The following is a 25,961-nucleotide window of genomic DNA, read 5'->3' on the forward strand; positions in this document are numbered from 1 at the left end:
ACGATTGACCCTGGTCGTGAACAAACAAGGCGCGCGATATCGGTAACATAGTTACCATCATCGGTAATACGTCAGCCGGTAAGTAGTTATAAAATTCACAACTATTAATAAGTATAAATTTATTAACGGAACTAATTGTACGGATTAAGCGAAAATAAAGGTAAAGATCAAGCGCAGTTTCTTTAGGTAATTCAAAAAAATGATTATTTGTTTAACGACATAAAATGAAAGAATACTCGGACGCTTACCTCATGAGTGAATTTACGATGCGAGAATTCCTCATTAATTTTGAAGTACATCGTCGTATGACAAGAAACCTATTTACTCGCTAAAATCCACAAGAGCATATCGATACCCGCTCTATGGGATTGTCAAGTAAAAAGGGTGACTGTCATATTTGATGTTTTCCGTATAATAATAGTTCAATTTTCGGAACCCACACTAAACAAACACACAATCACACAAGCACCACGATTGTCCAGTCCTTAGTATCGAAACGTTAAAAATATCCACCTTTTTTCCACATCAATTCGTTTACGAAAGTTCCTCACCATGTACACATGACACATTATGCGCGATGAGTAATTCAAAGAAAAGAATCAGTTATTGCAAGATGTATTATTGCGATCGCACAACACGTATTACCGACAATATTAAATTTACTTTATTTATTTTTATGCGTCGCAAAATTTATCTTTACGACACGAATTACTTTTAACGAATATGCACAGATGCGTATTTTGACCGAACGTTTTACAATAGTCTCAGAACGAACAAACATCAACAAAAGAAAAGCGAAACAGTGACCCCCTCTCAACGGGAAAAAGATTCCACAATAACCTAAGAAGCTCGCTCGTCGAGAAATGTAACATGATCAGCCTGAGGGGGGTGCGGGGTATAGTGGGAAGACAATACCAATGCAAGTTCTTTGTTTCTAAAATTCTGCACAAAACGTCAGTTGGTTGTCGATAATCGAACGGGTGCGCTTAGAAGAGAATGGTGCACATTTCAAACATTATAGTAAATTTAATATTATCGATACGTGTTGTGCGATCGCAATAATACATCTTGCAATAACTGATTCTTTTCTTTGAATTACTCATCGCGCATAATGTGTCATGTGTACATGGTGAGGAACTTTCGTAAACGAATTGATGTGGAAAAAAGGTAGATATTTTTAACGTTTCGATACTAAGGACTGGACAATCGTGGTGCTTGTGTGATTGTGTGTTTGTTTAGTGTGGGTTCCGAAAATTGAACTATTATTATACGGAAAACATCAAATATGACAGTCACCCTTTTTACTTGACAATCCCATAGAGCGGGTATCGATATGCTCTTGTGGATTTTAGCGAGTAAATAGGTTTCTTGTCATACGACGATGTACTTCAAAATTAATGAGGAATTCTCGCATCGTAAATTCACTCATGAGGTAAGCGTCCGAGTATTCTTTCATTTTATGTCGTTAAACAAATAATCATTTTTTTGAATTACCTAAAGAAACTGCGCTTGATCTTTACCTTTATTTTCGCTTAATCCGTACAATTAGTTTCGTTAATAAATTTATACTTATTAATAGTTGTGAATTTTATAACTACTTACTGGCTGACGTATTACCGATGATGGTAACTATGTTACCGATATCGCGCGCCTTGTTTGTTCACGACCAGGGTCAATCGTCACGCTTGCACCCGTCGCTCTCGCATCTGAGCGCGCGCTATTCTCGCGCTCTGATTGGTCAATGTTTTTCATTAATAATTCAAAAACTAAGCTTTAACCAACATTTTGGTAAAGGAAAAAGTTGTTCAGAATCACCCCAGCTACCACCCCCTAAAATTATGCCCACCAGTAGCCGAACACCCTGTATACAGTACGTGCCAAAGAAAAACTTAACAAAATCTATGACTCTCAATATGAATACACGCAAAAACTGTGAAAAGCAGCCAAAAGTATATGACTATAACACATGATACGCAAAAATGAGGATGAAAAGTGCAGCGCCTCGCGTATAATAAACAAATAATAAATATATTGGCCGTACACAACAAAAATGCGTATAAACGAGCCACGATAGATGATTGAGAGAGAAAGGGAGAGAAATATTTGGAGGTAGTAGCAAACAAACGAAAGAAAAAACAGATACCAAAAATGTTAAATGACAATTCGTCGTTACGGCAGTCGTGATGCGGAGAGATATTACGGTTACGTGTAGGAGGTCGCTTTGGTTCTCATCGTCGATACTCCCGTCCGTATTTCGTATCCGCCGACGCGTTTCGTACGAACAAGCGCTAACGTTAAATAAAGTTTAAAAAATGAGAGAGCAACGCCGTTTCATGTCGAACGCTGTAAATAGAAAGAACGAAAGTTTACCGACGAAAGAAAATCGAGAGTTTCCTCTCTATCTTCTCGGCTCTTCTTTCCGTAGCGTATAAGAAAGGTTTTCGACTCTCCCGGGACGTCGTTTACATCTTATTAACGGGTACCGCACGATCCTTCGATAAATACAAAAAGTCGTCGTAACAAGAATGTTCAACTTGAACACGAAGGAAAATCCGAACATTGTCATATAAAAATATATCTATACATAAATGAATCTGTCGCGAATTTTACCGGCAGAAGGTTCGTTATGTAAAAATGGATCGTATGCATGGTGTACCCGTTCGTTGCGACGTCTGAGTTAAAAGGAGGAGAGAATCGAAATTGTTAAATAGATACGCGCCAGGAAAGCGAGAGATTTCGGAGAAGTAAGAAGAGGTGAAGGTTATAAGAATCTCGAAATATTCTTATCGGACTTTCCTTTCTATAATTTTTATTCTTGATTCGTGTTGCGTACTCTCTCGACCCCGTGTGAAAACACGAGAGAGAATATAAAGAAATATTTTGGGACGTTTGGTAACGAAATGCATGGGTTTGCGAAAAAAAATTGTTAAATTTCTTGTTTTTTTTTTTTTCGCCCGCTTCGTGAGAGACTCTCATTTTATTTTCTTTCTCTCTATAAATTTTGTCTTTGGACAAAGGGAACACCCCCTTTTAGCCTCTCTCTATTTCGTGTTAAACGAGAAACGAAATTTAGAGTGTGACACGGAGGCTTTCACGCGGGGGGTGTCCGGGTAACCGATGGAAATCGAACCACGAAACCGCTTCGACGAACGAAGTCGCAACTTCACGAGAGTCCGCCTGCTTACGACGGACGATATGGTAACGTATCGCTTTACGGACCGGCTGAGAAGCGAAAACGATAGCGTAGTCTCCTTCGTTGGTAGACCGATCTGACGCCGGCCATGGAGTCCGTATCGAATCTCGCGATACCGCCAAGACGTCCAATATATGTAAGCAGCGAACAGGAGACTCTGTGTTACGCGCGACAGCGCGTTTCGTATTTTCCACGGTTTTTGAATGACTTTACCACCCGGAACGGACTGAAAACTCGCCGCACGAAGAGAAATGCGCCACAGAGCGTTGTTTCATCGGCGGTTCTGTAGTTTTATACGGTCCTTTACCCGTCCATGGACATTATCGTGTTGTCTTAATCATCAATCAGCTCGGGTAAATCTGTGAACAGAGCTATGACGGGACGACGTCCGAATACCGATACTCGATCTTGCGCTTGGATTGGAGTTAGTATTCTATGGACAATCGAACGAATTTATAAACCAGGTTAAATCACGTACATAATACTGGTTTTCAGACGCTGAGTTGTTAAATATGAACAAAAATTTTTATACGATTACCCTGAACGGTGGATCACTTGGCTCGTGGGTCGATGAAGAACGCAGCTAATTGCGCGTCAACGTGTGAACTGCAGGACACATGAACATTGACATTTCGAACGCACATTGCGGTCCACGGATACAATTCCTGGACCACGCCTGGCTGAGGGTCGTTTATATAACTAAAGACTGCTTGCGTTTGCCTTTAGCAGCAAAAGGTTTTCTCTTCATTGTTAAATTTTTTTCGGTCCCGCTCGTCGTTCGACTAGATAAAACGAAACTGTTAAACGCCGAAAAGTCGAACGTTTCGGAGCGGGATCCGATGGTCGAACGCGAGAGAGAGAACAACTTGCGAAATTGGCGAAAACGTACGAGCGATGGTTGGACATTTCGTCGGCGTTTGACGCGGAGAATGTTAAATGGAACGTTCGTGTCTCGCCCTCTCTTTGCTAGTGTTCATTTTTTTCACAGGCGACAGAAGAACATTTTCGTATATCTCGCAATTCCTAGTTTTAGGATCTTCTCGGCGGAATGCGCTTATCTCGGCTTGCGTGAGTCGTGGTTTCTAGTTAAACCCCTAAAAGAGACCATATACGACCGCCCGTGAAAGAGCGCTCCCGAGTCGAAAACACCTAACTACAGAAGGATATTTAGACGAGAGAGAAAATGATTCTTCGCCCTGCGAGAGAATTGTTAGACACCAATTGAAGGAAGCAAGCCGAGAGTAGAGCGTGTTTACGGCGTTTCTCCGCGCTCCCGACGTTGTTTGAAATGATTGTCGAATTTTTTTTTCGACGGTGCGAAAGTTTATACAACGAGGAAAAAAGTTAAAAATAAACGTGCGACGGAAGCTCTTTCACGGTTAAATTATTACGAGATCGTAGCTTCGCCACGTTTTTTTAACATTTACAAGCGCAGATCGCTTCGTTGTCGTTGATTAGAAGCGGAAGACCGCGCGATCCCAATACGGGTTCCGGTCGTCCAGTCCTCGAAGTGCATAATTGTGCCGGACGGACGTTGAAAAACCCGGACCGATCGAACGATAAACGCTTATTTGGTGATCGTCTTGCGAGAGTCTCCCTTCATTGTTGTTCGTGTGTTAAATTTCTTTTATCGAACAACGGTCGAACGCAAATGAACAATAACATTTACACCGAAGATCGATCTCGAAACGCTTTTGTTCCTCCTTTTGTGCGCTCGTGGTTTCATCGAACGATATATACACGACGAAGGTGTACCACGCACGTTAAAAATGGGATTTTTTTTTTCCTTTAACCCTTTATTCTCTGGACCATGATAAGTCACCGATGGTTTACATGGCTGTCTCTGGCATTCTCGCACCTTTTCTTTGGGATTTTGCGTCGGAACGCGACAGCAAAAGAAAAAACGTATCGGACGATGCGTCTTTACGGTTTATCGACCGTCGAGTGTATATTCGAACGTAAATATGTAACGGTATATGTATCCTTTAGGGGACAAAAGAAACATGAAACGATCGTGTGCGAGAGCGCGCCGAGGGTAAGAAGAAAAGGTCCGACCTTTATCTCCTCGTTGTCGTAGTCTCTCCTCGTCGTTTGTTTTAACGCGCTCTGGATAGATAAAAAGATATATCCGATTATACAGGGTGTCCCGTAACTAGTGTTACTCCCTGAAAGGGGTGGTAGAGGACGTCATTCTGAACAAGATTTTCCTTTGCGAAAATGGGGTTTGAAGCTTCGTTTTTGAATTATTAAGGAAAAACACGGACCAATCAGAGCGCGAGGATTTCGCGCGTCGAGAAGCGGGAGCGACAGCTTGAAGTCCAGCGGCTAAACGCGAACGCGATCAAGAGTCTTTGCCTCGGAACAGTCTAAACATCCAACGCGAAGTCTTTACATCGAAACTCAGTTAAATAACGAACAGAATAATTAAAAGTATTGTTTATTTATTCATTCATCATGAGGGAGGAACGAAATTAATTATGCGTAATTAATGCAAGTTATGCAAATGAAATTTATTGAATATTGCCATTCGTTATCGATGAAGAATGTGAAATTAAATATTGAAAATTTTTTATTTTACTTCTAACAATAATATTAGTCAATGAATTTACTCATTTTAATGAAAAATAATTATTCAGTTCGCAAAAAAAGAGTTTCAATTTAATATCTAATAAATGTATTAACCGGTCTACCTTACATTCACAGGAAATTTATTAAAATAGCACTCACCCATTGTTTGAAAATAATCCTGTTTGAAAATAATCCTTCAATGAAAGCGTTGGGGGTCCTGAGTCGTCCCGCTGATCATGACCTGCCGTAACATCGGCACCGTATACCACAGCTGACAGCACTCAGAGGTCACTGCACTGACTTCAGTTCACAATACGATCATTTTCACTGTCATTTTTCAGCAAATCTTTTCAGCTACTTTCTTCACGCCGCGGTTCGCGTTTGTAAAGCGAAAATTCACTCACGGTTCCCGAGTCAGTCTATCGAAACAACCCATTTTTTAATAAACGAGAAACATTATCCGCGTTATATCGCGTTTGGTCTCATTTTAATCGGGAAAACGTCACCAATATGTTTAAAAGATTTTAACACGCTTCTGCCCAAACGGTAAAGCGGCACTACTTTTCGCGACCATTCTCGTGCGGAACGCGAAACACAACTGCCGAACAGAATATGCAGGCGTTTTTCTAAAACAGTTGAACGTTCTTGACGCGGCGACGAGCCGTGCTATTGCGAACGTTTCTGGAAAAATACTACACAACTGAATATCTACGACACGATATTACCGATGTATTGTTATGGGTGTAGTATTTTTCCCGAAACGATCGCAATAGCACGGCTCATCGCCGCGTCAAGAACGTTCAACTGTTTTAGAAAAACGCCTGCATATTCTGTTCGGCAGTTGTGTTTCGCGTTCCGCACGAGAATGGTCGCGAAAAGTAGTGCCGCTTTACCGTTTGGGCAGAAGCGTGTTAAAATCTTTTAAACATATTGGTGACGTTTTCCCGATTAAAATGAGACCAAACGCGATATAACGCGGATAATGTTTCTCGTTTATTAAAAAATGGGTTGTTTCGATAGACTGACTCGGGAACCGTGAGTGAATTTTCGCTTTACAAACGCGAACCGCGGCGTGAAGAAAGTAGCTGAAAAGATTTGCTGAAAAATGACAGTGAAAATGATCGTATTGTGAACTGAAGTCAGTGCAGTGACCTCTGAGTGCTGTCAGCTGTGGTATACGGTGCCGATGTTACGGCAGGTCATGATCAGCGGGACGACTCAGGACCCCCAACGCTTTCATTGAAGGATTATTTTCAAACAGGATTATTTTCAAACAATGGGTGAGTGCTATTTTAATAAATTTCCTGTGAATGTAAGGTAGACCGGTTAATACATTTATTAGATATTAAATTGAAACTCTTTTTTTGCGAACTGAATAATTATTTTTCATTAAAATGAGTAAATTCATTGACTAATATTATTGTTAGAAGTAAAATAAAAAATTTTCAATATTTAATTTCACATTCTTCATCGATAACGAATGGCAATATTCAATAAATTTCATTTGCATAACTTGCATTAATTACGCATAATTAATTTCGTTCCTCCCTCATGATGAATGAATAAATAAACAATACTTTTAATTATTCTGTTCGTTATTTAACTGAGTTTCGATGTAAAGACTTCGCGTTGGATGTTTAGACTGTTCCGAGGCAAAGACTCTTGATCGCGTTCGCGTTTAGCCGCTGGACTTCAAGCTGTCGCTCCCGCTTCTCGACGCGCGAAATCCTCGCGCTCTGATTGGTCCGTGTTTTTCCTTAATAATTCAAAAACGAAGCTTCAAACCCCATTTTCGCAAAGGAAAATCTTGTTCAGAATGACGTCCTCTACCACCCCTTTCAGGGAGTAACACTAGTTACGGGACACCCTGTATATATACATATATACTCCGACGCGAGTCGAGAACAACCGGACGTCGTCGTCGTCGTTTTTTTTTTGTCGTTGTCCCGCCTGCCCGAATATGCGGCGTTTTAAATGCCTTTTTTCTTTTGTCGAACAAAAGAGAGAGAGGAGACACCGAGCTTTCATTTTGGCTCGTACGTACCTTCGAGTAGTTGACGATCGTGTTGATCCGAAAAGAGAAAAATAGTTGGTTATCGAACGATACAAGGAAAAAATCGAACGACATAATCCCTGTGCGTCGTTGGTATTAATATACCTTTCGTATTACGTGTCGAAACCCCGAAAAGAGCGTACAGTTTATGGTATAACTTTGAAAAGAAATAATAAAATTTCGACGACCTCAGAGCAGGCGAGATTACCCGCTGAATTTAAGCATATTAATAAGCGGAGGAAAAGAAACTAACAAGGATTTCCTTAGTAGCGGCGAGCGAACAGGAATGAGCCCAGCACTGAATCCCGCGGTTAACGCCGCTGGGAAATGTAGTGTTCAGGAGGATCCGTTTATCCCGAGACATCGAATCGCGTCCAAGTCCATCTTGAATGGGGCCACTTACCCGTAGAGGGTGCCAGGCCCGTAGCGACCGGTACGCGTCTCGGGTGGATCTCTCCTTAGAGTCGGGTTGCTTGAGAGTGCAGCCCTAAGTGGGTAGTAAACTCCATCTAAGGCTAAATATGACCACGAGACCGATAGCGAACAAGTACCGTGAGGGAAAGTTGAAAAGAACTTTGAAGAGAGAGTTCAAGAGTACGTGAAACCGTTCAGGGGTAAACCCGAGAAACCCAAAAGATCGAATGGGGAGATTCATCGTCAACGAAGCTGGCTCCCGTGTTGGTGCGATAGTGCCCCGGATGGTCCCGTTACGGCGGGTTTCCCATCGGCGTGGGCACACCACCCGCGGCGAATGTTCCGGCTATGTAGTCGTGCACTTCTCCCCTAGTAGAACGTCGCGACCCGTTGCGTGTCGGTCTAAGGCCCGAGGCGAAGACTGTCCGTCGCTTTTAGCGTACGATGACAGCCCCTTGGATGCCCGGCCGACTGCGCGACGGTACTCAGACGGTATCGGGCCGCAAAATTCTCGAACGCACTGCGTCCAGGACCGCCGCAAGCTCGTTCCAGTCTAGATACCGGATGTACGGACTTAGCGCCGTAACCGGGCCTGGCGGGCTGTTGGCAGGCGGAGTCCTTGGACTGGCCAAACTTTGAATTACCGGTCGGCGACGCTATTGCTTTGGGTACTCTCGGGACCCGTCTTGAAACACGGACCAAGGAGTCTAACATGTACGCGAGTCATTGGGATTTGATAAACCTAAAGGCGAAATGAAAGTGAAAGTCGTCCGTGAAGTCGACTAAGGGAGGATGGGCCTCGTTACGATTAGGCCTCGCACTCCCGGGGCGTCTCGTTCTCATTGCGAGAAGAGGCGCACCTAGAGCGTACACGTTGGGACCCGAAAGATGGTGAACTATGCCTGGTCAGGACGAAGTCAGGGGAAACCCTGATGGAGGTCCGTAGCGATTCTGACGTGCAAATCGATCGTCGGAACTGGGTATAGGGGTGAAAGACTAATCGAACCATCTAGTAGCTGGTTCCCTCCGAAGTTTCCCTCAGGATAGCTGGCACTCGACTCGAACGCATAACGAGTCTCATCTGGTAAAGCGAAAGATTAGAGGCCTTGGAGCCGAAACGACCTCAACCTATTCTCAAACTTTAAATGGGTGAGATCTCTGGCTTGCTTGAATTTTCATGAAGCCACGAGATATAAATTGATAAAATTTTTCTTGGATCAGAGTGCCAAGTGGGCCAATTTTAGTAAGCAGAACTGGCGCTGTGGGATGAACCAAACGCAGAGCTAAGGGCAGGGCCTCGATTTTGTTTACCTCCGAATCGATCGAAGAGACAATGTCTATGAGCGGAGAAAACTGGAAATAATGTAGACAACTCACGTTGCGTCCTCTATCGACTAGATCTAGAAATATACCTAAACTCTATTACCCACCCATTCCTACTCCTATTACCCACCTATTTCTATTCCTATTACCGACCAATTTTTTGGTGAAGGAACGACGCGAAGGCATCGTTGCCGGATTGTAACGCTGTTGCCATATCTATCAATCTATTTTTAGACGTCAAGCGACTTGTAGGGATACGGGCTCGAGCCAAGTTTCCTAATCCTAGCGAGTGCAACTCGAGGAAAGAGAGAGGGGATAATCAAAAATGCACTTGAGCCAAATGAAATATCCAATACGTCAGTCGATAGCATATCAAAAAAAGACATCTTACACCAAGTTTAAACCCCCCTATCTCGACCACGGGGGTAGTAAAAAGGGAAAAACAAAATTTCGGTTTTTGGCCTGTTTTGCCTATTTTTCAGATTTTTATATTGCAAAGTGTAGTTGTAAGAAATGAAAAACCGCATTTAATAATTTTATGTCCTATCTGGTTATATTCAGAAACGTAAAGTGATACTGCAACAAAATTATTAGCAGCTTGGAGATAAGAAAGAGTATAAAAACAGAAGCTGGTAGGCGCGTGCGAGACAGATATAATAAGACATTAGAGTCAGATCGTATTGCGAGCCGGACGGATCATCGATTATACCGCGGAGTCGGATATCGTGGTTCAGTCATTCGAGATTGTTCGATTAACACTTTTGTAACAATAATCAATAACATTGTAACGTAGTACGGGTTAAGAAATAAAGTTTTTTTTTAAAACCCAAACTGAGTGATTTCGTGCGTAACGATAATTATTGATAATTATTTAAAACACGTTATTACTATATTTATCAATGTATTTTTACACATCAAGAAACTTGTAGGACTAAGGGCTCGAGCAGAGAGGGATAGTAACGTGAATGGATTAGAATGAATAATAGGGAAGTATTGGAATGTGGAATTTGTTAAAATAAAGTTTGTAAATAAATTGAAATTATAAATTATTAAAAATTCTTTAGGTTAGATTTATTCTGACGATGCAATAAAGCTTATTAGAAATTACATTCAGTTATTGTTCATTTATATGTACGTACAAATTAATCATATTGTAGGATAGTAAACACAGTAATAGCGTTCGGCATTTGGTGATAGCGTCACCAGTAATTTACCTAATTCAAACCGGACGTGCGTTCTATTTCATTACACTCAAAACATCATACAATATTTTTTACAATACTTGTTCTCTCATTACAGAATACAATGCAGTACAATGAAATTGATAACAAATTACATTTATTTACTGTTCATTGATACGCACGTAGAAATCAATTACACGTTTTAAAATAATATCTCTTCTTTCGCGTTTTTCTTCATTTCTCTTCGCTGTTATACCTGCCTTACCGCACTGACCTCTTTCAGCGTCGCGTGCCCAAGCAGGTGGTGGGAGAACCTGCCTCTTTCCGTGTCACTGATGTCCTTTGGTGTTTGCGCCGCACGGGTAACAGGTAGTCCTTTCAAAGTAAACAAAATCTCCGATCTCAGGGCGTTGACCGCAGAAGATGAATCAGCTGTTAGACGTCGCTGCTTGGCATTCTTTATTTACGAAGTATCTGCAACAGATGAAATGATATAAATACATGATTATTATTGCTCGTATTATATCGACTATTGTGCAAAATTTTCTGGAATCTCCAGCTTATTTTTCACCAAATAACTGTAATAATTCAAATTAAATACTACATTTTGTTTGAAAAGCATACATTACCTGCAACGCAATACCCTGTCAATGCACAAAGTGATCTTTTTCTTCTCTTTCGTAATGAGGAATTATACGGTGCATTGCGCGAGATTCGCCCGATGTAGTGTGCCGCCATACTCACGAAAATTCATTTCCTCTCTAATTTTTCCTTCTAAAATCTGTAACAAATTATTAGTACGCAAAGAAATTATGATAGGAACCCACTCTTAGCCAATAATACTTCTTTTATGATATTTAAATTTCAACAACTTTTTTTCACTTTATTATTACTTAAAAAAAAATATTTGTTAATGTTTATATTTAATATTGTTTGAAAAGAAGTATTATCGCACGATGGAAACCACGAGAAGGTGGTGGGCTTCTTCCATCAGGATGGGATAAACTGGGACAGGATGGATGATATTGGATAAGATAATTTGGACAAGATAATTATAATTTCAACCCACAACAAGTAAGTAGCAACACGCCAAGCAAGGGCATGTGTAACGGCGTCCGCAACTGCACTTCACAGCGCAGTCCGACGCCGGTTGGTTGCAACATTTTTTATTTTTATAATTTCTATTCACCAACAAGTTAGTAGGCACACGCCAAGCAACGGCATGTGTAACGGCGTCCGCAACTGCACTTCACAGCGCAGTCCGACGCCGGTTGGTTGCAACATTTTTTATTTTTATAATTTCTATTCACCAACAAGTCAGTAGGCACACGCCAAGCAACGGCATGTGTAACGGCGTCCGCAACTGCACTTCACAGCGCAGTCCGACGCCGGTTGGTTGCAACATTTTTTATTTTTATAATTTCTATTCACCAACAAGTCAGTAGGCACACGCCAAGCAACGGCATGTGTAACGGCGTCCGCAACTGCACTTCACAGCGCAGTCCGACGCCGGTTGGTTGCAACATTTTTTATTTTTATAATTTCTACTCACCAACAAGTCAGTAGGCACATGCCAAGCAAGGGCATGTGTAACGGCGTCCGCAACTGCACTTCACAGCGCAGTCCGACGCCGGTTGGTTGCAACATTTTTTATTTTTATAATTTCTACTCACCAACAAGTCAGTAGGCACACGCCAAGCAAGGGCATGCGGATCGCCGTCCGCAACTGCTTCACAGCGCAGTCCGACGCCGGGTTTTTCGAACGTTTGCCTGGCCTTCGGTCACCGATCTTTTCCGTTTTTCCAAGCGCTTCCTTTCTTCTGTAATATATTCGGGTTCCCTAATAGGCATACCCCTGTTGTACCGGCTATCTATGTATTCCGGTAGCATGCACTCCATATAAAATTTAATCAATTTTGGTTCCATTTCAGTTTGCCAAAACCTGTCCTCTTTTTCAACGGTTGTGCATTTTATCCCTTTCCGCGTCCAAATGCAAAATATGCAGTACGATCTACCCGTTACGTGCAATTGTCCTTGCACTTGGTAAAAGTACTGGTGGGTTCTGCTTAGCGTAGTACCTTCTTCATCTTCATAAATGCGTCGGATAGACGGAATCGTTTTAATAGCTTCATCCGGAAACAAAGGGTATAGCCGGATAAGATGGTCAAATGTGCCCTTGAGTCGAATTTGAGACCCAACTCGTCAGTCGGTAGCATATCCCAAAAAAACACCTCACACCAAGTTTCAACCCCCTATCTCATCCGTGGGGGTAGTAAAAGGGAAAAAACGAAATTCCGGTTTTTGGCCCTTTTTGCCTATTTAATTTCGTACAAAAATTCTGAAAAAATTCTAAAACATTGAGGTCCAGATAGCGCATCTTACAGAATTTTTTCAGATTTTTTGATCGCAAACTGTAGTCGTGAAAAATCAAAAACCGAAAAAAAATCCGAAAAAATGCAATTTTTTAGTGAAGATGTCGGAGCACTACTTTTATATTAATGTGGTAGTTAGATATTAGTACAACTATTATTCTCTAATTTTTTCAGATTTTTCAGTGAGGTGCGCCGTAGTTAAAAAAATCAAAAACCGATTTTTTCGCGCGAAAAACTAACTTCTGCTTTGAATTTTTATGCCATTTTCCCATAAAAGATGCATTAAGTAATTTTAAGAGGATTCACGTTCACACAATTGATCTATGGATTCCAACAATGCAATTAACTTAATTAATTAGTTTTATGGTACGCTCGGTATATACCTAAATGTTTGAAGGTTATTCAACGGTGTCGGTGGCGCAGCGGTTAAGGCGTCTGATTCGTAAACTGCTGCATACTCTTTTTGGCGCGAGTTCGATCCCACCTGAACTTATATTTTTTTTTTCTTTAAATTGTTAATTTTTTTAATTCTAATTATAGAACAATGGATATTACTTATTTAAAAACATTTCTAACGCACTTCAGAAATATTTCAAGGTTTGTTTTTTTTTAACTTGAAAAACTTTGACAACTTTAAATTCGTATAAAAATAATTATGGAACATTTTGACTATATATCTTAATTGTGCTACAAGTTTATAAATTTTCAGTTGAGTGCATATATCAGTGCAATTTTTATATACTGCATTTCTGGTAACTAAGTAATAGAATTATGTCTATTACTTGTTGTTATAAGCATTTTGTTAATCTTGAATAGTTGAAGATTAGGTTTTTTCCTACTCAGGTATCCGACCGTTGTACGTCGGGATGTTGTAAACTTGATGTTTGAAAAATGGTTAATTCAATTCATCCTTGAAATAATCACGATGTACAATATTAAGCAAAATATGTCAAACAGAGCAAGTGATACCTGTTACAAATGAAGACAGCAATGACGACGAATACATTTGACATAGTATTTCTTCAACAATGGAAAGCGATAAGTTACGAGAAATAAAATGTTTAAAAATAAAAATATATAAAATCGTAGCACAATTAAGACATGTAATCAAAATACTTAAAATTATTTTTATTTCAACAGGTAGTTGGGGCTTTACTGGGTAGTCTGCGATTAACGTAGGAGTCCCACACTAGTCTAAGAACGTATAGACTGCGTAAATAAATCCCTTTCCCCAATGAAAAAAAAAACAAACCTTGAAATATTTCTAAAGTGCGTTAGAAATGTTTTTAAATAAGTAATATCCATTGTTCTATAATTAGAATTAAAAAAATTAACAATTTAAAGAAAAAAAAAAATATAAGTTCAGGTGGGATCGAACTCGCGCCAAAAAGAGTATGCAGCAGTTTACGAATCAGACGCCTTAACCGCTGCGCCACCGACACCGTTGAAAAACCTTCAAACATTTAGGTATATATCGAGCGTACCATAAAACTAATTAATTAAGTTAATTGCATTGTTGGAATCCATAGATCAATTGTGTGAACGTGAATCCTCTTAAAATTACTTAATGCATCTTTTATGGGAAAATGGCATAAAAATTCAAAGCAGAAGTTAGTTTTTCGCGCGAAAAAATCGGTTTTTGATTTTTTTAACTACGGCGCACCTCACTGAAAAATCTGAAAAAATTAGAGAATAATAGTTGTACTAATATCTAACTACCACATTAATATAAAAGTAGTGCTTCGACATCTTCACTAAAAAATTGCATTTTTTCGGATTTTTTTTCGGTTTTTGATTTTTCACGACTACAGTTTGCGATCAAAAAATCTGAAAAAATTCTGTAAGATGCGCTATCTAGACCTCAATGTTTCAGAATTTTTTCAGAATTTTTGTACGAAATTAAATAGGCAAAAAGGGCCAAAAACCGGAATTTCGTTTTATCCCTTTTACTACCCCCACGGATGAGATAGGGGGTTGAAACTTGGTGTGAGATGTTTTTTTGGGATATGCTACCGACTGACGAGTTGGGTCTCAAATTCGACTCAAGGGCACATTTGACCACCTTATCCGGCTATACCCTTTTCAGCTGTTTTGGGGCATTTTATTTCTACGATGCCCTCTTCATCGATGACACGATCCGGCGATGCTCCTATAAACGGATGAGAACTATCGATGAAGATCCCGCATTCTTTAATATCTCTCCCTGTATATTTCTTCAATTCTTCACGGGCAATTTCTTCGCACTCTTGCCCGTATTTAATTGCAGGTACATTAATGATTTTCGGATATATCAATCTTTTCACCAAGTTACCACACAATGTTCCACTTCTTCGGCGGCACACACTTGCGAAATTCGATGCCGTTAGAAGTTTCGATTTGTACGTGTACCATCGCGGATTTTTTGATTGTCCGATTGTTTCTATTTGAATGGCATCCTTCTTTTGTTGCCAATTACGGAGCATCTCCATATGTTTTTCTTGCTGCAACTTATAAATATTTATATCCATATCGGGTTTTGCAGCGTTTTCTCCATAATCAGCATCTTTTTTAGAGTGGAATTGTTTCCGTACGCGTGTCGCGATTTCTGTTTCCTTCCTTTTCTCAATATTTTTTTCATTTTTCTTCTTTCTTCTTATTTCTATGTCTGATAAAATTGGGGGCGGTTTCTTCTTCATCGCTCTATTCAATTGCGACAATACTTCCTTGGTGTTGTACTGTAACACGGCAGCAGCACATCTTGCCGTGTACGATCCTCTTTGGTCGAAATTTAATCTTTTTCCACCAATGTATTTGGCAAGGACGTTGTTGAAACTCTCTACGGGATTGTTGTTACAATTGTATAATAAACTTTCCGCATGAGATGTTAGTGGCTGAAGTATTTCCTTTATCAGCTGATATACTCCCATACTCTTAAACTGTGGAACGATGTTTGTTTCATTCTCTTTGCTTTTTCCATCGCAGAAGTAATTTATTTTATTACATTCTGCATGTTCGCCAAACACGTGGCTTGGCACATTATAAATGTCACAGTACAAATTTCTAATTTTTGTAGAGGTCGATACACTTTCGTTGCTTCTATATTGTGCGGCTTTTACAATTGCCGTTCGCATTCGCCGAATGCTGTTTTCCACAGCTTTCCTCAATGTACCTGCTGTTGTTTTTTTAACGATTTCCTTCATTTTTCTGCAGAAATTCCGTAATAAGTGATTTGTGCATTCAATTTTCTTTACACGAATCTCTGTGTTATACGGATCTGCATCTATGTATAATCTTTTTGTATACGCTGCTATCTCCGTCAGCGGTTAGCGTGGAATAAATTAATCCACGTTTTTCGACGCTGGTTTGAAATCCTTCTACAATGGCATCGCTTTCCATAGCGGTGGATGCTCGGCTCTTGCTCCAATTTTTAAAACATACGTGTCTTCGTGGTTCTTTCTGCTCTCTTGCAGCACATTCGCAAATTTTGCATCTCTTATTGCGTACTCCAATGAATAAAACTTTTCGGGTGTGATATCCAACTATTACACCAACGCCCGACGCAGAGTTATATGCACCGGTGCGATAAGATCTCTTCATCCAACTCCCATCGGCAATGACGGGAATGTGCGGGATTCCAGATTCTGGAACAACATCGCCTCTTTCCATAGCTAATCGTTTTTCTTCTGCAGCCGCTGCTATCATTTCTTCTTCCGCAGCGACAATCAACGAATTTGCTATTTCATCGTGGTATTTTATAAATTGGGTTTTCGGCATACATTTTATGTTCATTGCTGTCAAAAATTGTTCCATCTGCATATAGCTGCCTCCAGTAAGCATTGTTCCAGCCACGGCACTACGGTTTACGTCCATTTCTTCAATTTCGTCGGGTTGACTGTGAATTTCCCCTTCATAGTGGCACATAGTGCACACTACCTTGAGGGTAGTCTTCAAGCCCGACTGTTGCATGCCAGTTATCTGTAAGTATTTTATCCCGCAGTCTTCTCTATTGTCGGCATGATGGCTCATTTTCTTCATCTCTTCAAACATGTGCTGCATGTTTACGATGTTTAATCCCTTTGAAAAAGACGGCGTTTCTTCTGGCCGGGTTGAAGAGACTTCTTCTACGGTCCAGGTACCGTTTTCGCCATCTGAGGTGTGTGCTGATATCGTATCTTCTGAAGTTTCTTCATTTTGTGCTATTCGTATTGCCTTGCATGTCGAAAACATGGAGGTCCTTCCGTCGGATGTTGACGGCTGATTTCCGTACTCCTCAGCAAGTCCTGTATTTCTTGTCGGAGCATCTAAACCACATCGCCCTTTATGAATCCTTCTTTTCTTGGAATACCTCTTCGTTGAGGCGTATAATTTTCTTCTTATATTCCGTGCACTCACTTTCGATGCACTCACTTCCGTTGCACTCACTTTCTGTGCACTCACTTTCGGTGCACTCACTTCCGTTGCACTCACTTTCGGTGCACTCACTTTCGATGCACTCATTTTCGATGCACTCACTTTCATTTCACTCGTTTCACTTTCGAAAAAAAAAAAATAATAAAAGTTCTAAAAAAAATACTAATAAACTAAATAAAATTTGTTGGATTGGTGTTTCGAAGTTCGCGCTTTGGAACATGCGATCAGGCGTTTTTGTAGAATCCTTCTTCCGGCAACTACCGATCTGGGCGAACGCGAGTGTGTTCCATTGATTTCCCTCAACAGGTTATGGGCCCAGATATAGACGCAGAAAAAAAGTAAGGTTAGGTACGCTTTGCGACCACGTGTTTTTTTATATATAAAGTAAAACAAAGTATAAAACGCAAATACATTTCTAAAATGAACGGCCCGAGTCTGCAGGCAATTGAAAAATTGAATAATACGAATTATGAATCGTGGAAAGTGCAGATGAAGAGTGTATTGCGCTTTAATGATCTATGGGAATTCGTAGAAGAAACACTGGAGAAGCAACCTGAAAATGAAGCCCAATGGAAAGCCAAAGATAGTAAGGCCCTTGATTTAATAATATTAAGTTTAAATAAAAATCAGTATAATCACATCAAACAAGCAGAGACGTCAAAGCAGGCATGGGATTCACTTAGAAGAATTTATGAATCACAAGCTCCAATGAGGCAATGTACATTATTTACTCGATTGTACAGATTAAGAAAAGAAGCAAATCAGAGCATGCCTCAATACATAGATGAGTTTGACACAAGTGTACAGCAATTGGAAGAAGCTGGAGTAAAACTACCCCCAGAAGTATATACGATGATGCTACTTTTATCCATGCCAGATGAATACGAATCTTTTTGCATAGCTATACAGTCTAGAGATAAGTTACCAACTTTGGATGAATTAAAAGCGAAACTGTTAGAAGAAGACATAAGGAAGAAAGGTCACCAGCGAAGAATAAACCATGACACAGAGCAGTCTACCCATGACGAAGAGGCACTACTGTCATCCAAGAGAAATCAGTGGCATAAAAGGTCAAGTGGCAGGTATGATCACAAGAAATTTGAAAAAAGTCCAAATACAAAACAGCATGTAAAATGTTTTGAGTGTGGGAAAGTCGGTCACGTAGCCAAGTATTGTAGAAATAAGCAAAGACCATCACATCAAAGAGGAGGTTCAGAGACCACAATGATAGCCTATGCATTAAACACTAATCGTTTGAGATCAGATATATGGTATTTAGACAGTGGAGCAACCATGCACATGTGCAACGATGAAGGGAAATTTCAAAACCTCAAGAAGACACAAGGAGAAGAAATCTACACAGCAACTGACAACAGTACGAAGTCACAAGGAAAAGGAGAAATTAAGATGAGTATAAATTTATTTAATAACAAATATTCAAAAAGTAATATAAAACTCAAGGAAGTAATGTGGCTACCAGATTTTAGGAATAACTTATTATCAGTATCAAACATAACAGAAAACGGTTTTACTGTAACATTTGATAACAAGCATGCAGTTGTAAAGGACAGACAAGGCAAAATCAGATTAACAGCAGAAAAGAAAAATGGACTATATGCAGTTATACCAGAGAGAGACCAAGCCCTGATAGCAGAGACTGCTAGTGATAGATTTGTTAGATGGCATGAAAGATTGGGTCATTTAAATTTCAATGATATTAAAAAGTTACAGAATGGAGACATGGCTAAAGGAATGAAATTGTCAAATCAAGACACAATTAGTATACCAAAATGCCGAACGTGCGATTTAAGCAAGATACACCAGCTACCATACAAGGAGTCAAATAAAATGGAAGAAGAGGTACTGGGATTGGTACACACTGACATTTGCGGTCCAATAGATGTGCAATCTTTGGGGGGAGCAAAATACTTTGCAACCTTCATAGATGATAAAACAAGGTATATTGAAATTGCTATTTTGAAAGAAAAATCTGAGATATTTTCAGCATTTAAGGAATACAAAGCTCGCGTTGAAAAGAAAACTGGAAAACAAATAAAGAAATTACGAAGCGACAATGCCAAAGAATATCTATCTAAACAGTTTACTGAGTATCTTAAAGCGGAAGGGATAACAAGGCAGTTGTCGACGCCATATACTCCGCAACAAAACGGAATTGCAGAAAGAGCGAATAGAACATTAGTAGAAATGGCACGCACGATGTTGATCGATTCAAAATTACCTAAAGGGTTGTGGGCAGAAGCAATAAATACGGCCGCATACATAAGAAACAGATGCCTCACAAAGAAATTAACAGGAATGACACCATATGAGGCTTGGATGGGCGAAAAACCGTACATTGGATTTTTAAGAATCTTTGGTAGTAAGGCAATAGCACTAGAAAAGGGAAGAAACAGAGGTAAATTTATGTCAAGAGGAAAAGAGTATATTCTAGTCGGTTATTCGGAAGAATCAAAGGCATATAGATTATGGGAGCGTGGATCAAGGACAATAATCAAAAGAAGGGATGTAAGATTCCACGAATACATAAATAATGATGAAGCAGCTTCATTAAAAATCATAAATGATGAAGATAATACAATTAATCTACCTCTTTCCTGCAGAAGAGAAACAAATGTAAGATTGCAAGAAGTAAGAGAAGAAGTGGAAGAAGAAGAGGAACGAGAAGTAGAGGAAGAAGAAGCTGATGAAGCTGAAATAATAGAAAGCAACAGTAATTCTGATACAGAAAGTGATGATATGAATGAGAAATCTAACATAAAGATATCAAGAGGAAGGCCAAAATTATTACGAACAGGAAAACCCGGCCGACCGAAGAAGATATACCAACACACAGCAAATGTAGCCCAGTATACGGAACCAAGAACAGTTGCAGAAGCGATGAAAAGCACCGAAAAAACGTTATGACTGGAAGCCATGAAAAAGGAATATCAGTCGTTAATGCAGAACAAAACCTGGAAATTGGTAGACAAGCCAAAAGACGCAAAGATACTTACAAATAGATGGGTTTTCAAAATAAAGAATAATCAAGATGGCACAGTAAATAAATTCAAAGCAAGACTAGTAGCACGGGGAAACGAACAGAGGAAAGGTATTGACTTCAACGAGGTATTTGCACCCGTTGCTCGATACGACATAATCCGCACACTCCTAGCAAGCGCCGTGGAAAATAAAATGCATGTACATCACATGGATGTGATCACCGCATACGTACAAGGTAAATTGACGGATACTGTGTATATGCGACAACCCGAAATGTTTATCGAACCCGGTAAGGAGAATAAAGTATGTAAATTAAAGAAACCATTGTACGGGTTACGACAGGCAGGTAGGGAGTGGTACCGAACTTTAAATAATTACTTAAATAGTATAGGGATGAAAAATTCTCAAGTTAACCCATGCGTATATGTTAGAAGTATAAACAATGTAAGTATTATTTTAATTATATATGTAGATGATATATTAATAGCATGTCAAAGTTTGCAGGAATTAACGGAATTGAAGCGGAAATTGAAAGAGAAGTTTTTAATAAAAGATTTAGGTAGGGTTACAGATATATTAGGAATGTCTGTCGAAAGAAAAACGGACACGGGACCGATTAAAATAAATCAACGCAAGTATATACAGGAAACATTAGACAGATTTGGAGTAGCAGATTGTAAACCAACGAGCACACCATTGGTGCCGAACGAAAAATTCAATCATCTATCTAATACGGAGGAGGAAGATATGACAAAAGTTCCATACAGAGAACTGATAGGTGCTCTAATATATATTTCAAATGCAACACGTCCGGATATAGCTTATGCTGCTAATGTACTCAGTCAATTCAATAACAATCCTACAAAATATCATTGGAGAGCAGCAAAACATGTCTTACGTTACTTAAAGGGTACTATGAATTATGAAATAAATTATGTAGCTACAGGTAAACCAATTGAGGTATACGTCGATTCCGACTGGGCAGGTGATGAAAATGACAGAAAATCCCGTACAGGATACGTAAGCATACTGGCGGGAGGACCTGTGAGTTGGGAGTCGAAAAAACAAAAATCAGTCGCCTTATCAACAATGGAGGCAGAATACATGGCCTTATCAGAAGCTACGAAGGAAACAATGTATTTAAAAGGGTTATTAACACAGTTAAATTTGTTCAACTTAGCGCCAAAGACTATTAGTATTTACTGCGATAACCAAAGCGCGATAGAGTTAAGTAAAAATAGTACGTATCATCACAGAAGTAAACATATAGATATACGTTATCATTACTCTAGAGAGATGCAAGAAAATGGAAACATAAATGTACAATATATAAGCACAGATAATATGATAGCGGACGTGTTAACTAAATCTTTGCCAAAGAAAAAACTTGTCAGATGCGTAGGTTTACTAAATATAAGCGAACATACGTGTATATATATAAATGAAATATAAGCGCGAGCGAAATTAAAAGCGTACTTCGAAAGGGGGAGTGTTGGATTGGTGTTTCGAAGTTCGCGCTTTGGAACATGCGATCAGGCGTTTTTTAACCGACTTCGAAAAAGGAGGAGGTTACTCAATTCGACCAGTATATTTTTTTTTTTTTTTTTTTTTTTTTTTTTCTATGTATGTTCGCCGATTACGCCTAACTGGGTGGACCGATCGGAATGAAACCTTTTGCATATGGAAGGTGCTGACTCCCCATTGGTACCATTATCAAAAAATTTTTCATTTTTTAATTGCAAAGTGTTGTTATTGCAAAAAAACCGGCAACATTTTCCTTTTTTCTATGTATGTTCGCGCATTGCGCCTAGCTGGATGGACCGATCGGAATGAAACCTTTTGCATATGGTAGGCGCTGACTCCCTATTGGTACTATTATCAAAGAATTTTTCATTTTTTAATTGCAAAGTGTTGTTATTGCAAAACAACCGGCAACTTTTTTCTTTTTCTATATATGTTCACCGATTACGCCTAACTGGGTTGACCGATCGGAACGAAGCCTTTAGCATCTGATGGGTTCAGACTCCCCATTGGTACCATAATCAAAAAATTTTTCATTTTTTAATTGCAAAGTGTTGTTATTGCAGAAAAACCGGCAACTTTTAAAATAAACTTTTCTCGATTTTAGTGCGCTTTCAATATCTTATCGCGGACATGATTCTGTACAATTTTGTTCATATACAAATTTCGCGGAAATGTTTAGTTTTCGAGATATTAGCGAAAAAAATTGTTATTAACTTTTGAAATCAACTTCGAACGATTTTAATGTCCTTTTAATATGTTGTCAGGGGCATGGTTCTGAACAATTTTGTTCATATACAAATTTCGCCGAAATGTTTAGTTTTCGAGATATTAGCAAGAATTGTTGTTAACTTTTGAAATCAACTTCGAACGATTTTAATGTCCTTTGAATATGTTTTTAGGGGCGTGGTTCTGGACAACTTTTTCCTCTTGCAAAATTGACGGAAAGCTTTTGTTTTCGAGATATTACAGAAATTGTTGTTAACTTTTGAAGCCAACTTCGAACGATTTTTATGTCCTTCTAATACGTTATTAGTAGCATGATTCTAAACGAGTTTTTCCTTATGCATAATTGACGGAAAACTTTAGTTTTCGTGATATTAGCGAATAACTATTATTATTATGATTAGTGGAACGCCCCGTGCTATGCACGGGAAAGACAAGAAAGTGCAATTACAATGCACTGTACCAAAACACTAACTAAGCTTTGCCGCTTTGACACACAACTTATGCAGCAAGATGAGTTCACGTTGACGTTGGTGTATTATTCCCATTGCTTGGTACAGTCTCCCTACCGTTCTAACAAACATTTTTTTTATTTTTTAGTTGCAAGGATTATTTTTTCTATGCATGTTCGGCGGTTTTTCCTAGGTGGGTGGTCCGATCGGAACAAAGCCTTTCGCATCTTGTGGAGTCAAACTCCCCATTGATACGATTATTAAAAATTTTTTCATTTTTTAGTTGCAAAGGATTATTATTGCAAAAAAAGTTGAAAAACGAATATCCATGTTGTCTTTTACTTAATTATGTTCATGGCATTTACGCAGACAAAAAAAAAGCCCGGAAGAACTGCCTCACAGTATCCTATACAATTCTTCCCATTCCACTAAAAAGCGTGAAATAAAATAATTTTCAGAAAAAAAATACACCGACTTCGAAATGCACTAAAAAGTATAAAATAATTTCTATTTCCTAATGAAGTAATTTCTATTTCTTTGAATCATACAATTACGTCACAGATATGAATTAAACCTATTTACTCGTTAGGCAGTATATTAAATACATTTCAACTTTTTCGGAGGCGGCGCAAAATTAAAAATACCTCAGTAAACGTTGCTGCCAATAACCAGTTGATTGTGGTATGGCGTATTGGAAATTAATAAATCCCGAGAAAGAATACGAACCATTATAGATATATCTGGTAATATACGTAAATGTAATGACTGCATCTCCATTTGATCAACGTTTCTGATATAAATGAAATTGAATCGACTTCGTTCGCGTGTAGAAGCCATGGATCTAAGAACCTATAAACGGAGCCCACGACGCGGGAATTACCAAATTTGCGACAGATGGGCTCTAGCTTTATAGTATATGCGGCGATCAAGTCTTTCCGTCGCATACTCTATGAATATAGCCCTTTGCGGACTACCGCCGCATATATGCGTTCTACGTAAATCATCAAATTGGCCGAAGAACTCATATATGCGTTTGGCGAAAACAGTTGATTGAGCCGAGAAACGCGTACATGTGTTCATGCACGTAAATCTGTGCATGTACATATAATATGTCCAGAATTTGACTTGGAATGCTATGAACGAAAACCGCGTTTAGGCAGAAATATACGCCGGCAATTTTTAATGACTATCGCGGCAGGAGCTCGGCCCCACGGTTCACTTCGAACCGTCCCGTCCGCAAAGGGCTAGATAGACCATAGTTACATTTTATACGCATTAACACCTACTTCGCGGCGTGCTGTCGAGTTATATGTATAGAAAAAAAAATGGCTATACAAGCTTTGCCTATGTTCGGCTGTCCAAAGGTTGACATGCTCAAAAAAATCTTTTAATTTTGCGCCGCCTCCGAAAAGGTTGAAATGTATTTAATATACTGCCTAACGAGTAAATAGGTTTAATTCATATCTGTGACGTAATTGTATGATTCAAAGAAATAGAAATTACTTCATTAGGAAATAGAAATTATTTTATACTTTTTAGTGCATTTCGAAGTCGGTGTATTTTTTTTCTGAAAATTATTTTTGTAGAATCCTTCTTCCGGCAACTACCGATCTGGGCGAACGCGAATGTGTTCCATTGATTTCCCTCAACAAAATTAATACTAGAAAAAAAAGTAAATAACTAAATAATTTAAAAACTAAATCTACTTAAAAAAATGTTAAATACTACTTTATGCGTAGACGTAATGCAAAAAATTCCGAGACGTTGCATTCGGATGTTGCAGAACGTAATGTGATGTAATATTCGTACCCATTTCGAGAGTCGGTGGTGGAAATGAGGGATAGTGGTGGAAATGAGTGACGTGGGTGAAACAAGGGACAGTGGTGGAAGTAAGGGACAGTGGTGGGGTGCATAGCTTCGAACCCCGGCATCGATCGACGATCCAGCAATTGAAAAATGACCATGGACAATATCACAACTGTGCAGACAGGAATTGAAAAAGTAAGTAGTTTGCGTATAATGTCACGCGTACGGTGTCTTGCCCGTCAGTGTTAATTACAAATGTTAGTGTTAATTACAAATTTACAATATGTAAATTTTTTATTTCTAGATGGACATAGTTGCAAATCAAGAAAATGAAGAAGATAAAGAACAGGAGGAAAGAGTGGAGGAGCCAAAAACAGACAGTGTAAAAGAAGAGCCATCCCCACCTCCGCAAAACACACCAGTAATGTCTGGAAGAAAAGTAAGTAATGTGTTTCACATTTATTTATTCCGATTTATTTCCCTACGGTAAATTATGTATTTGCAAAAAAATTATTATAACTAGCCCGGAACCCGTACTCCTCAATCGTTTCGAACTGCTTTAATTCATTATGGATATTATTTACATCAAAGCTTTGAGCAACCGCGGATTTTATCAATAAAATTAATTCTTCGACAGTCTTCAAAACCTTGTCCCCCACTACACTCCTATAAACCCGGTGCTCCATACGATTACTAATTATTAGGGGTGTCTTCGTTTCTTATAAAAAAAATATATATATATAAAGTATTTTACATTTTTATTTTTCTGTTTCAGATGCAGAAAATTATTAAGCGGTTGCTACGTCACTGGACATCGGGAAGAGGCAGAGGAGGCTTCCGCGGAAGAGGAGGCTTCCGCGGAAGAGGAGGATTACGCGGAAGAGGAGGCTACCGCGGAAGCGGTATTCAAATATCCGGATGTAATATATACGGTAGCATAAATAATTGAAAATAAAAACTGAA

The 25,961-nt window shown here is 39.2% G+C and overlaps 1 protein-coding gene, 1 long non-coding RNA gene and 1 other non-coding gene across 6 annotated transcripts; 2 read left to right on the forward strand and 1 right to left on the reverse strand.

Moving 5' to 3' along the window:
- The first annotated feature begins 464 nt into the window (after window positions 1–464).
- Window positions 465–25,961, forward strand: LOC143265588 (uncharacterized). 4 transcript variants are annotated; one of them, XM_076538627.1, is made up of 4 exons: window positions 465–1,167; window positions 24,976–25,193; window positions 25,303–25,437; window positions 25,774–25,961. In XM_076538627.1, the coding sequence occupies exons 2-4, from the start codon at window positions 25,149–25,151 to the stop codon at window positions 25,945–25,947; spliced, it is 354 nt and encodes a 117-aa protein (XP_076394742.1). In that variant the 5' UTR covers window positions 465–1,167; window positions 24,976–25,148; the 3' UTR covers window positions 25,948–25,961. The 4 variants fall into 4 exon arrangements, with proteins under 4 accessions (XP_076394742.1, XP_076394740.1, XP_076394741.1 ...); XM_076538625.1 differs by lacking the exon at window positions 465–1,167 and adding an exon at window positions 23,161–23,294 and having other exon boundaries at window positions 24,932–25,193; XM_076538626.1 differs by lacking the exon at window positions 465–1,167 and adding an exon at window positions 23,872–24,864 and having other exon boundaries at window positions 24,932–25,193.
- Window positions 3,729–3,883, forward strand: LOC143265718 (5.8S ribosomal RNA). Its single transcript, XR_013040400.1, has one exon. It is a non-coding gene; the product is annotated as a 5.8S ribosomal RNA (ribosomal RNA).
- On the reverse strand, window positions 10,598–11,709 carry LOC143265582 (uncharacterized). Its single transcript, XR_013040196.1, has 2 exons — window positions 11,362–11,709; window positions 10,598–11,206 (listed from the first exon to the last, which is right to left on the reverse strand). It is a non-coding gene; the product is annotated as an uncharacterized LOC143265582 (long non-coding RNA).

This window comes from Megachile rotundata, chromosome 13 (assembly GCF_050947335.1).
Source record: "Megachile rotundata isolate GNS110a chromosome 13, iyMegRotu1, whole genome shotgun sequence".
NCBI classification, from domain to species: Eukaryota; Metazoa; Arthropoda; class Insecta; order Hymenoptera; family Megachilidae; genus Megachile; species Megachile rotundata.